The sequence below is a fragment of the Littorina saxatilis genome, unplaced genomic scaffold (genome assembly GCF_037325665.1).
Source record: "Littorina saxatilis isolate snail1 unplaced genomic scaffold, US_GU_Lsax_2.0 scaffold_388, whole genome shotgun sequence".
NCBI classification, from domain to species: Eukaryota; Metazoa; Mollusca; class Gastropoda; order Littorinimorpha; family Littorinidae; genus Littorina; species Littorina saxatilis.
The window spans coordinates 22,161-35,000 of NW_027125930.1; the positions used below are offsets into that span (position 1 = coordinate 22,161).

Here is a 12,840-nt window from a genome sequence, read left to right on the forward strand (position 1 = left end):
AAAAACGGGTACGCAGATTATAGGAGCGTCTTTGCCGACTTACTTCACGTTCTGTGTTGTTGATAAGAATTGTGTTGTCTCTTTGCTTGTTTAAATAATTATTATCCAAAAAAACTGATGCATTTCTTGCCATTTTGCCATTTATTGTTTGTCATTGTGAAATGCGAGTGTTTTCCGTGGTGTAATCTGTGTAACGACTAGTGTCACACTTTGGGTACCTCACTGCGATCAGCGTAACGCTCCAAAGGAGATTCAAAGTAGAAAAGCAGATAAAATACCCAAACAAATGCATTCAATATCAATAAAAACGAGCTACAATCCATGCAATTTACTTTCTGTGTACATTTTGCAAATCAAATTTGTTCATGGCGTTTGTTTGTTCGTTTATGGGCTGAAACTCCCACGGCTTTTACGTGTATGACCGTTTTTACCCCGCCATTTAGGCAGCCATACGCCGCTTTCGGAGGAAGCATGCTGGGTATTTTCGTGTTTCTATAACCCACCGAACTCTGACATGGATTACAGGATCTTTTTCGTGCGCACTTGGTCTTGTGCTTGCGTGTACACACGGGGGTGTTCGGACACCGAGGAGAGTCTGCACACAAAGTTGACTCTGAGAAATAAATCTCTCGCCGAACGTGGGGACGAACTCACGCTGACAGCGGCCAACTGGATACAAATCCAGCGCGCTACCGACTGAGCTACATCCCCGCCGTTCATCATGGCGTCACATGATGCGTAGGTTACGCTCGACTTTCGATTCAAAGTAACTCTACTTGCCTTAAAAATCTTAATTTTGTAAGAACCATGTAAATCAGTGATTGTTTTTCTTTTGTAAATCAGATAATACAGTATTGCTGCTTTATGAAAAGATATATTTCAAGAACAAAACTGCAGATTAAAAATTCTGAACAGTTTTCCCCCTTTATGTTACCAGTACTGAAGAACAACTTTCCTATTAGTCTACCTGCTCTCTTCACAAGCCACATACAATCAATAAACAAACCAATTAGTCTCTGAATAGGTATGGCGTACTCGTACATGGGACTTAAAATTACAGCCAGAAAGGAAAACTTTACGAACCCAAATCGAGTATACCAGAACTTAATATTTCCAACCACAAATATGCACCTCCACAAAAACACAACGGAAGTTTGGCAGGCTTATAATTACGGACATGGTGCATTTGTGAATTTCGTCAAACGAAATGAGCAGAGTTGACAAGTTCACAAGTTGACCACGACTAGTTTTGTGTTTATGCGCTAGGCCCCCTCAACGTTAGGGGAACAATATTAATTTTTGACTTTGACTGGGATTTTTCATCGATTAGAGAAAATTATAAAATACAAAAGCAAAACGACAAATGCCATTAGTGTATTCTACGTATCGAGGGTGCTTGTCAAGAGTGAGATAGGGAGGTAGAGGTTAGGGGGGGGGAGGAATAAGAGGTAGAGGATAGGGGGGGAGGAATAAGAGGTAAAGGTTAGGGGGGGGGTGGAATAAGAGGTAGAGGTTAGGGGGGGAGGAATAAGAGGTAGAGATTAGGGGGGGATAAGAGGTAGAGGTTAGGGGGGATAAGAGGTAGAGGTTAGGGGGATAAGAGGTAGAGATTATGGGGGATAAGAGGTAGAGGTTAGGGGGGATAAGAGGTAGAGGTTAGGGGGGAATAAGAGGTAGAGGTTAGGGGGGATAAGAGGTAGAGGTTAGGGGGGGATAAGAGGTAGAGGTTACGGGGGAATAAGAGGTAGAGGTTAGGGGGGGATAAGAGGTAGAGGTTAGGGGGGTAAGAGGTAGAGGTTAGCGTGGGGATAAGAGGTAGATGTTAGGGGGGATAAGAGGTAGAGGTTAGGGGGATAATAGGTAGAGGTTAGGGGGGGATAAGAGGTAGAGGTTATGGGGGTAAGAGGTAGAGGTTAGGGGGGATAAGAGGTAGAGGTTAGGGGGGATAAGAGGTAGAGGTTAGGGGGGATAAGAGGTAGAGGTTAGGGGGGGGTAAGAGGTAGAGGTTAGGGGGGGTAAGAGGTATAGGTTAGGGGGGATAAGAGGTAGAGGTTAGGGGGGGTAAGAGGTAGAGGTTAGGGGGGGATAAGAGGTAGAGGTTAGGGGGGATACGAGGTAGAGGTTAGGGAGGGGATAAGAGGTAGAGGTTAGGGGGGTTAGAGGTAGAGGTGGGGGGGGGTAAGAGGTAGAGGTTAGGGGGGGTAAGAGGTAGAGGTTAGGGGGGATAAGAGGTAGAGGTTAGGGGGGGTAAGAGGTAGAGGTTAGGGGGGGGTAAGAGGTAGAGGTTAGGGGGGTAAGAGGTAGAGGTTAGGGGGGATAAGAGGTAGAGGTTAGGGGGGATAAGAGGTAGAGGTTAGGGGGGGATAAGAGGTAGAGGTTAGGGGGGGTAAGAGGTAGAGGTTGGGGGGGGTTAAGAGGTAGAGGTTAGGGGGGGTAATAGGTAGAGGTTAGGGGGGGTAAGAGGTAGAGGTTAGGGGGGGATAAGAGGTAGAGGTTAGGGGGGGATAAGAGGTAGAGGTTAGGGGGGTAGGAGGTGGAGGTTAGGGGGGGTAAGAGGTAGAGGTTAGGGGGGGGGGGTAAGAGGTAGAGGTTAGGGGGGATAAGAGGTAGAGGTTAGGGGGGGGGGGGTAAGAGGTAGAGGTTAGGGGGGGATAAGAGGTAGAGGTTAGGGGGGGGTAAGAGGTAGAGGTTAGGGGGGATAAGAGGTAGAGGTTAGGGGGGGTAAGAGGTAGAGGTTAGGGGGGATAAGAGGTAGAGGTTAGGGGGGGGTAAGAGGTAGAGATTAGGGGGGTAAGAGGTAGAGGTTAGGGGGGTAAGAGGTGGAGGTTAGGGGGGTAAGAGGTAGAGGTTAGGGGGGGGGTAAGAGGTAGAGGTTAGGGGGGATAAGAGGTAGAGGTTAGGGGGGGGGTAAGAGGTAGAGGTTAGGGGGGGGATAAGAGGTAGAGGTTAGGGGGGATACGAGGTAGAGGTTAGGGGGGGGATAAGAGGTAGAAGTTAGGGGGGTTAAGAGGTAGAGGTTGGGGGGTAAGAGGTAGAGGTTAGGGGGGGTAAGAGGTAGAGGTTAGGGGGGGTAAGAGGTAGAGGTTAGGGGGGGATAAGAGGTAGAGGTTAGGGGGGATAAGAGGTAGAGGTTAGGGGGGGGATAAGAGGTAGAGGTTAGGGGGGGTAAGAGGTAGAGGTTAGGGGGGGTAAGAGGTAGAGGTTAGGGGGGTAATAGGTAGAGGTTAGGGGGGGTAAGAGGTAGAGGTTAGGGGGGGATAAGAGGTAGAGGTTAGGGGGGGATAAGAGGTAGAGGTTAGGGGGGGGTAGGAGGTGGAGGTTAGGGGGGGTAAGAGGTAGAGGTTAGGGGGGGTAAGAGGTAGAGGTTAGGGGGGGATAAGAGGTAGAGGTTAGGGGGGGTAAGAGGTAGAGATTAGGGGGGATAAGAGGTAGAGGTTAGGGGGGGTAAGAGGTAGAGGTTAGGGGGGGATAAGAGGTAGAGGTTAGGGGGGGTAAGAGGTAGAGGTTAGGGGGGATAAGAGGTAGAGGTTAGGGGGGGGTAAGAGGTAGAGATTAGGGGGGTAAGAGGTAGAGGTTAGGGGGGGTAAGAGGTGGAGGTTAGGGGGGGTAAGAGGTAGAGGTTAGGGGGAGGGGTAAGAGGTAGAGGTTAGGGGGGATAAGAGGTAGAGGTTAGGGGGATAAGAGGTAGAGGTTAGGGGGGGTAAGAGGTAGAGGTTAGGGGGGAGTAAGAGGTAGAGGTTAGGGGGGAATAAGAGGTAGAGGTTAGGGGGGATAAGAGGTAGAGGTTAGGGGGGATAAGAGGTAGGGGTTAGGGGGGATAAGAGGTAGAGGTTAGGGGGGTAAGAGGTAGAGGTTAGGGGGGATAAGAGGTAGAGGGTAGGGGGGAATACGAGGTAGAGGGTAGGGGGGGATAAGAGGTAGAGGTTAGGGGGGGGGGGGATAAGAGAAAGAGGTTAGGGGGGGGATACGAGGTAGAGGTTAGGGGGGGGGTAAGAGGTAGAGGTTAGGGGGGGGTAAGAGGTAGAGGTTAGGGGGGATAAGAGGTAGAGGTTAGGGGGGATAAGAGGTAGAGGTTAGGGGGGGTAAGAGGTAGAGGTTAGGGGGGATAATAGGTAGAGGTTAGGGGGGATAAGAGGTAGAGGTTAGGGGGGGGTAAGAGGTAGAGGTTAGGGGGGGGGGGGGGTTAGAGGTTAGGGGGGGATAAGAGGTAGAGGTTAGGGGGGGTAAGAACGCGACCCCTCATCGCGCTAAGGTGGTCCAAGATGTTCTGCAGCGTCAGCAGATTGTGAGGATGAACTGGCCAGCCCGATCCCCCGACCTGGCGCCCATAGAACACCTCTGGGACATCATTGGGCGCCGGGTGAGGGACAATCACCCCCCACCTGCTGATGTGGACCAGCTCTTCCGATTCCTGCAGCAGGAGTGGACGGCAATCCCTCAACAGATGCTCCAGAACCATGTAAACTCAATGCGCTCACGGATCGGTGAATGCCTTGCAGCCCGGGGTGGCCACACCCGTTACTGAACTTGAACAAACTGACAGAACTTTCTTGCCACTTTTCGAAAGGGGGGTGAGGTACTTCCGACGGTTGCTGCGCAAATAAAATTTCTTTGTTGGTGATTTTGTTCACATGACTCGAACGGTTACATGTCGTATTAAAACATTTCAAGGGTTGAAGGTGTTGCTTTGATTTGTTGTGTTATGAGAGATGATTCTTCTTCTGGCCCTTAACTTTAGTTCGGCAGTGTAGCTTGCACACACACACACACACACACACACACACACACACACACACACACACACACACACACACACACACACACACACACACACACACATACACACACACCTTTTGGGGGGGAATCTTTGTTGATAATGTTACTCTGTGTGCTGGTGACTAGCTGTGGGACTAGTTGTGGGAAATATATTCATGTTGATGCTGAAGTTGGATATTGGGCCTGCCTGTTAAAGAAAAAAGGAATGGAAGTGCTTGCCGCAGACGTCTTGAGTTCTGCACTGAGGTTGTTACTATTGATGGGTGAATCATGACTGAATGTTTGCACTATGCAGGGCCGGACCCAGGGGGGGGGGGGGGGGGGGGGGTTCCAGGGGTTCCGGAACCCCACCCCTGGAAAAAGCATGTACCTTGCTTTGACTTTTACTAGTTTTGGCACCAAAACAATGCTGCTCTTAACCCTCAAAACAAGGCCCAGAATGCACCAGATTGCACAGATTTTAACCGTTTTTCAACAATTTTCCGGGGGAGCATGCCCCCGGACCCCCCTAGTTCGCGCGCCTGCTTTGCAGGCGCGCGCTTGTGGCTTCGCCACTTCGCTGATTTGCCCCCCCCCCCAAAAAAAAAAGGAGGAACCCCCCCCCCCCTTACAACTCATTTGGTCCGGCCCTGCCATGTTGTTTGTTTACATGGTACAATCATTGTTTAATTGAGTGTCGCTGAATTTACCTAAGGTAGCAATGTAGATTTAGAATCAGTGCTGTTTTATACCGAACGAACATCACACAGTGGTGGTCAAATGATTTTGTTTAAAAAAGGATGTAATTTTGATTATAAAGTAATGGAGACCCATTGTGATAGAATCCAAGGGGTAAATATAATTTGTGAAGGAAAGGATTTGTGGATTTTGAATGCTTATGCGCCAAACGATGTAAACTCCAAATGTGTTTTTTATCAGAAGGTTGTGTCAATTATTAAAGATTCCCGTTTAAGTAACGTCATTTTGTGTGGTGATTTTAATTGTGTTCTTGACAATGAGTTAGACATAGTGAGCGGAGAAAGGCACGCTGAAAGAGCAGTGTCACAACTGAATGAAATGTTTATCGCATGTGATTTGTTTGATGTATGGAGATTATTTAACCCTGGTATTAAAGAATTTTCTTGGTCAAAGAAGAATCCGTTTATTGCTAGGAGAATTGACTATGTATTTACATGTGCAACACTTTTTGATAGAACTACGGAATGTTGTTTATTGTCTGTTCCCTTTTCCGACCACAGAGGCTGTTCTGTGCAACTCAAATTATCTGAGATTGACAGAGGCCCGAGTTACTGGAAATTCAATAATTCTCTCCTCCAGGATAAAGATTTCATTGATGGCATGAATAGAATGATTGAAAATCACGCATACGATTTTATAAACGATATTGATTATCAAACCGTATGGGAACTGTTAAAATGTTAAATAAGAGATTATGCAATGCAGTACGCGCAGAAGAAAAGCGTTGAAAGAAGAAACGGTATTGTTTTGTTGTATGCTGAATTAAATGATTTGGATGCAAGGTTAGCGAATGACCCAGATAACTGTGGAATGCAGTGCGAGCGTGAGAACCTTAAGTTAAAAATAGAATTAGTTGAACAGTGTAAAGCCCGCGCAGCCCAAGTACGCGCCCGTGCGAAGTGGGTAGAACAGGGAGAAAAGAACACAAAGTATTTTCTCAACCTTGAAAAAGCCCGAGCAAATGCGAAGATAATGGACAGTATACAGTGTGAATCTGGAGAAGTGATAACTGACCAGCGTGAAATCTTGAACGCGCAAAAGAATTACTATGCTGATTTGTACAGAAAAAAGTAAACGTTGAAAACATGGACGAGAAGGTGGATCAGTTTTTATCTGATGTGACAACATTACAGATTTCAGATTTTCAGAGAAATGAGTGTGAAGGGTTAATAACTGAAAACGAAGCTCTCGCTGCACTTAAACAAATGAAATCTGGGTCGGCCCCTGGGGTTGATGGTATCACTGTAGAATTTTTGAAAGTGTTTTGGACCCGCATCAGAACATTGTTAATTGCGTCTTTTAATGCAAGTTTTGACGATGGAAAATTGTCCTCCACGCAGCGCAAAGCTGTCATTACCCTTATACACAAGGGAAAGGATTTGCCTAAAAATGAATTAAAGAACTGGAGACCCATCTCCCTTACAAACAGCGATTATAAACTGATAGCCAAGTGTTTGGCAAAAAGGTTAGGAAGCGTTATTGGTGATATTGTTCAGAAAGATCAAGTCGGTTACATTAAAGGCAGAAAAGTATCTACAATATTAAGGCTAATTGATGATGTAATCGAACAGTCACACGAGTTAAATCAACCTGGTCTGTTGGTCGCAATTGACTGTGTTCAAGCGTACGATATTATTTCAAAAGAGTTTATTATTAAAGCCTTTCAAAAATTTGGGTTTGGGCCAGAATTTGTTCAATGGGTGACTGTGTTAATGAACGACACGGTTAGCTCAGTGCAGTACTGTGGATGGTTGTCTGATTTTTTTGATGTGAAAGCCGGGATTCGTCAAGGGTGCCCGTTTTCATGTTTGGCCTTTGTACTAGCCATTGAATTGTTGGCATCAAAAATAAGACAGTGTAGACGTATTAAAGGAATTTCGTTATGGAATAATGCTGATATTGCAACCGTTATTAAAATTGCTCTGTATGCAGACGATATCACCCTTTTTTTAAAGGATGAGATTGATATGTATTATGCACTTGAAATAATGAATGACTTTTCTAGCTTTTCAGGCTTAAGGATACATAAGAGAAAGTCTGAGGCGATGTGGTTGGGTAGTAGGAAACATTGTGATGAAACATTTTATAATTTTGTTTGGAAGAAGAAGTTGAAGATTTTGGGTGTATATTTTTGTAATGATAAGAGTGCTTCTTTGGTAGAAGATAACTGGACTGGAAGAATAAGGAATATTAAGCGATTGATTTGTGCATGGGAGAAGCGAAATTTGAGCATTGTAGGGAAAATATGTATTGTGAAAACGTTTTTAATTTCACAATTTGTGTATATTATGCAAGCGTTTGTATTACCTGACTGTGTTTTGAATGAAGTCAATACCTTATTGTTTAGATTTTTGTGGCGAAAAAGAGATTGTAATCGGAAGGCCTTTGAAAAGGTGAAAAGAAGCGTTGTATGTTTTAAAATTGAAAAAGGTGGTTTAAAAATGATCGATATTAGGCAAATGCAAATCTCTTTTTTATTACAATGGGTTTCACAACTTACTACATCAAATGAAAATGATAATTGGAGTTTCACTCCAAAGATGATGTATTTGCGTTTTGGAAAACACTTTGAATGTTTCTTATCGAATGTAAACAGTGCAAGATTTAAAGGGTTAGACCTAGTGAAATCACACTTTTGGAAAGCAGTATTAAAATATTGGCTGGATAATAACCACTACGATCGTGGGACAATCGGGCCGATTTTATTATGGAATAATGCATGCATAACGTATAGTGGCAAAGTTTTATTTTTTGAGAGTTGGATACAACGAGGTGTATTGGTATTAACTGACATTGTACGTTCGGGAGATATATTATCATATCAAGATATATGTGATTTGATTGGATATTCGCCAAACCGAATTCTTGAATATAATGTTGTAAAAGCTGCTGTGTCATTATTTATGAGGAAAAATGCTGTAAATATGACTGATGATGTTTGTATTACCTTACCACTGTTTAACGGCAAAAATGTGTTAAGTGCCAGCGAATACAGGAAAGAGATTATTAATATGAAAACAGATGTACCATGTTCCGGAGGATTTTGGAAGAGAAAGTTTAATGTAGAAATTGATGAACGATCCTGGATAGTTGCCTATCAGTCTACACAAGAGACTTAAGAGGTTTACACTGGAAAATTATGCACAACATTTATCCGACCAACATTCTCCTGTGTAAAATGAAAGTAACGGAAACTAATAAATGTAATTACTGCTGTGATGTAACTGATTTCATTGAACACTTCTTTTTTGAATGCCCGGTTGTATACAAATTCTGGAAGTTTATTGAAGAATTTATTTTTCGTACTTTAGAAATTAAGATTATTTTGAATGTTAGTGATGTTTTATTTGGTATGCATTTTGTAATGGTGAGAAAGGCAACTATGTATAAATTGAACCACATTATCTTAATCGGAAAGATGTGCGTTAGTATATATAAAAAAACAAATTCGTTTTTACCGTTGGAAAGTATTTTTAATAGGCAGTTACAGATAAGAAGCATTTTTGTGTGAGTGTTCGAAGAACAAAACGTTAAAAAAGTTAGCTTGCTGTTCTCGATAAGTTGTATTTAATTCATTGTATGAGATATTGTTAATTGTTGTTATTTATGTGAATAAAATTGTTTGAAAAAAATGAAAAAAAAAAGAATCAGTGCTGTTGACATTTGTGTGAGTTCGTTTTAACTGCAGACGCTGCTCGCTACACAAGGAAAACTGATTTACCTTGAAATGCTCTAGTTTTGTCTGTCGATCATCGTGCTTCTGTTCAAACTGAACTTTTTGTTTTTTAAGGTTAGATGAAACTGTGCTTGGAAAACTTGACCCGCTGTGCAGTTAAGAGTTGTTTCCACTTCATTTTCAGTCTTGCATAATTGTTTCATTGATTCACTTTGTGTCAGTGCAACGTGCCATTTAATTTTTGTTTTGTTAGATCAGTGTGCATTTTTAGATCAGTGGTGCAGTGTTCGTGGAAGAGAGGTTATTCTAGCTTCACCTCCAATTAGAACAGCGAGGTTCGTTTGTTGTCATTATCAGTTGATTCGTCAAGTGTGTTCTTTTTTGACTCGACCTGCACCCAAAGTGTAAAGATAAACGCTTTGTTTATTGAATCGCATACCTCAGATACGTATCATGATTTTGTCTTCTGTGAATGTTATGTTTTCTTTTGTTTAGCCATATGAGCAATGCTCTTCAATCTACTGAAACATGTTCGGTGCAGGGTCAAAGGTAGGCAGAAGTATAGTTCCTCGGCCAAACCGGAATCGGTACTATGATGTATTTTTGAGCCCATTATGTATTTATTGAAGCAGAAAAATACAACATATATACCCATTGTGGTATTACAGAGACACAGGCACACAAAAACGGTTGTTTCGTTTTACTCCCCTGTTTGTACTACATCTTTCGAATTTGGACATTTTGTGGTGTTTAGGGACAAAAAAAAATGGGTTTAGTCCTGTTTCATCGGGAAGTTAAGCAGAAAAGGGATATGCTATCGACATTTGTAAAGCTGAAAAACATTCCCGAGGAGAATAACAAGTTGTCAGTGTATGCTGTTGTCGATTGAAACATCGTGTGGTACAGATGGGTAAACCGGAACCATGAGAGAGAGAGAGAGAGAGAGAGAGAGAGAGAGAGAGAGAGAGAGAGAGAGAGAGAGAGAGAGAGAGAGAGAGAGAGAGAGAGAGAGATAGAGAGGAGAAGAGAGAGAGAGAGAGAGGAGAAGAGAGAGAGAGAGAGAGAAGAGAGAGAGAGAGAGAGGAGAAGAGAGAGAGAGACAGAGAGAGAGAGAGAGGAGAAGAGAGAGAGAGAGAGGAGAAGAGAGAGAGAGTATGCGGTGACATTAACTGGACAGTAGCATTAAATGTGACGTGTTGTAAATATAGTCCACAGTGTCTTGTGTCGTCAGGATATTTATAAGATGAAAATCAGGGGCGATTTAAAATGAAGTCTAAGAGAATGCAATTAAGTAACAGAAATCTTTAGAGCTTGATTCACTCACCACCACAGTACCCATTGTCACGTTGACAGGTAGAACTGACACAGTGGGTAGAACATCTGTGTTGACAAGTCTGAGTGCCCCAAAAGCCTGGCTTGCAATCTGTCAAGAACATCACAGGAAGGAGAGTTACACTCTGCAGGAAGTCAGGCTTACATTTTGAAGGCACAAATCTGCCCGTGCAAACAATGTCGCTAACCATATAAGAGCTGCCAACGTGTTTTCATAGGATAAGACCATTCCCACTTGGACAAATACCATATCTTTACAGCTTGGGTGATTTCTGTGCAGAGTGAATACGGGATGGACAGCTTAGCTAATATGGAAGTCATCTCTTCATTTTGTCTTGGAAAAGAGTTCATTACACAGACGAAATCGAAAAAGACCGCCACCTGAAGTTGCATTAGAGATACACTAGAATACATATCCGGTTTAACGATCAACCCCAGACCAAGCCCCTTACCAACCAGCCGATTGAACCAAACAACAGTTCAAGTCGTTATGCATCATCTTGACAGGAAATGTATTTTAAATATTACAACAAGACATTAAACGTGCAACTCCTGATACAACAGAAGTATGTCTTGCCATTGTCAATATGTAAAATATGTATACCACATCTTCCTAAAGTTATCTACATTATTAACAGTGTTTTCAGCGTAGCAATAGGGTCCGATATTAAGACGAGACAAGTATAGTGCCGACGAGTCGAAGACGAGTCGCATTATACTTGTTCGAGTCTAAATATTGGACCCTATTGCTACTCTGAAAAAACAATAGCGATTATATAGCTGTTCTGACCTTCATCTGTTGTTCCAAACTTACAAAATGACAGTTTTTGCGTCGATGCGTTGATCTCATGTTTTGATAGCAGACGCCGTTTCTTATGCGCATTAGTTTTGCGCAGGCGCCACACTGACTTTGGAGAAAAAAACTCGATTTGACAACACAGCTGTTAAACAGCGTTTTATCAGTTTATTCGTATACAACAAAAATAAGTTTGATTTTTTTAAATGTTGAACAAGACTACTTATGAAGAAGACCAAAACACAACATCAACGGAAAACTAGAAACAACTGAAGAACTAGGATGCAACAAGGGGAGGAGAAGAGAACAGCTAATCCGTACAACGCGAGCAGACGGCAGCGAAGTTTTCAGTTTGTGTGAATGGCATTTATACTTGTCTCGTCATGAAGCGAATTTTTCAACCTCAGTTATAAACGACTACATGAATGTTAGTGCCATGGGTTGTACATCAATACTTCAGAAGGGAAGTGGGGTATTTAGTGTGGAGTTACGAGATAAGAAAAGCTAAGCCGAATGCGAAAGTATGTGTCAGTCAGCAACTGAGCTCACACAGGCACACAAAAACGGCTGTTCCGTTTTACTCCCCTGTTTGTACTACATCTTTCGACTTTGGGCATTTTGTGGTGTTTAGGGACAGAAAATAATTGGTTTAGTCCTGTTTCATCGGGAAGTTAGCAGAAAAGGGTATGCTATCGACATTTGTAAAGCTGAAAAACATTCCCGAGAAGAATTTCAAGTTGTCGGTGTATGCTGTTGTCGATTGAAACATCGTGTGGTACAGATGGGTAAACCGGAACCATGCGTCTTTGTTATTGCCAATATGCTTTTGGATATTGGCAAAAATGGCCGACTTCCGTAGCATTATGCTTTGATGATCGGAAAAGGGATGTGTGAGACCATCCAATTACAGCCCCCGAATTCCCCCACGTGTCCATCAGAATAGCTATATAAGAACATTATAAAAAGAACTGGATTAGAACCAATTAAAAAGGATGATCCATCTTTTCTGAATATGGGATTTCAAAAAAGAAAACGGTAAGTCTGCATCTCACTTGTACAGTATCCGTTTGCCTTGTTGCATCCTCCTTGACAGTTGTCACATGTTTTGTCGCATTTGTCCCCATAGGATCCTGATTTGCACACTGCAACATTGAAGCATACAATGTTCAAAGAATGAGGCAAACCGTTAAAACCAATCAAAGCAACGTAGAACGTTGTGTTTCGAGAAAGAAAGACGAACAGAAGAAAATACAGAGAGAGAGAGAGAGAGAGAGAGAGAGAGAGAGAGAGAGAGAGAGAGAGAGAGAGAGAGAGATTGAGAGAGAGAGAGATAGAGAGAGATAGAGACAGAGACATAGACACAGAGACATAGACACAGAGACACAGAGACACAGCGAGAGACACAAAGAGAGAGAGAGAGAGGGAGAGAGAGAGAGAGAGAGAGAGAGAGAGAGAGAGAGAGAGAGAGAGAGAGAGAGTATGCGTTGAACTTAAAGGGACAGTAGCAATAAATGCGGTTCAA

General features: G+C 43.1%; 1 protein-coding gene across 1 annotated transcript in view; it reads right to left on the reverse strand.

Moving 5' to 3' along the window:
* Nucleotides 1-10,463: 10,463 nt before the first annotated feature.
* Nucleotides 10,464-12,840, reverse strand: part of LOC138954391 (uncharacterized) — an 81,517-nt gene continuing 79,140 nt past the window's right edge. The window contains exons 4-5 of the mRNA XM_070326254.1: nt 12,371-12,460; nt 10,464-10,613 (exon numbers count right to left, since the gene is read on the reverse strand). Of these exons, the coding sequence (XP_070182355.1) occupies nt 10,464-10,613; nt 12,371-12,460 (240 nt within the window). The remainder of the gene's footprint in view (nt 10,614-12,370; nt 12,461-12,840) is intronic.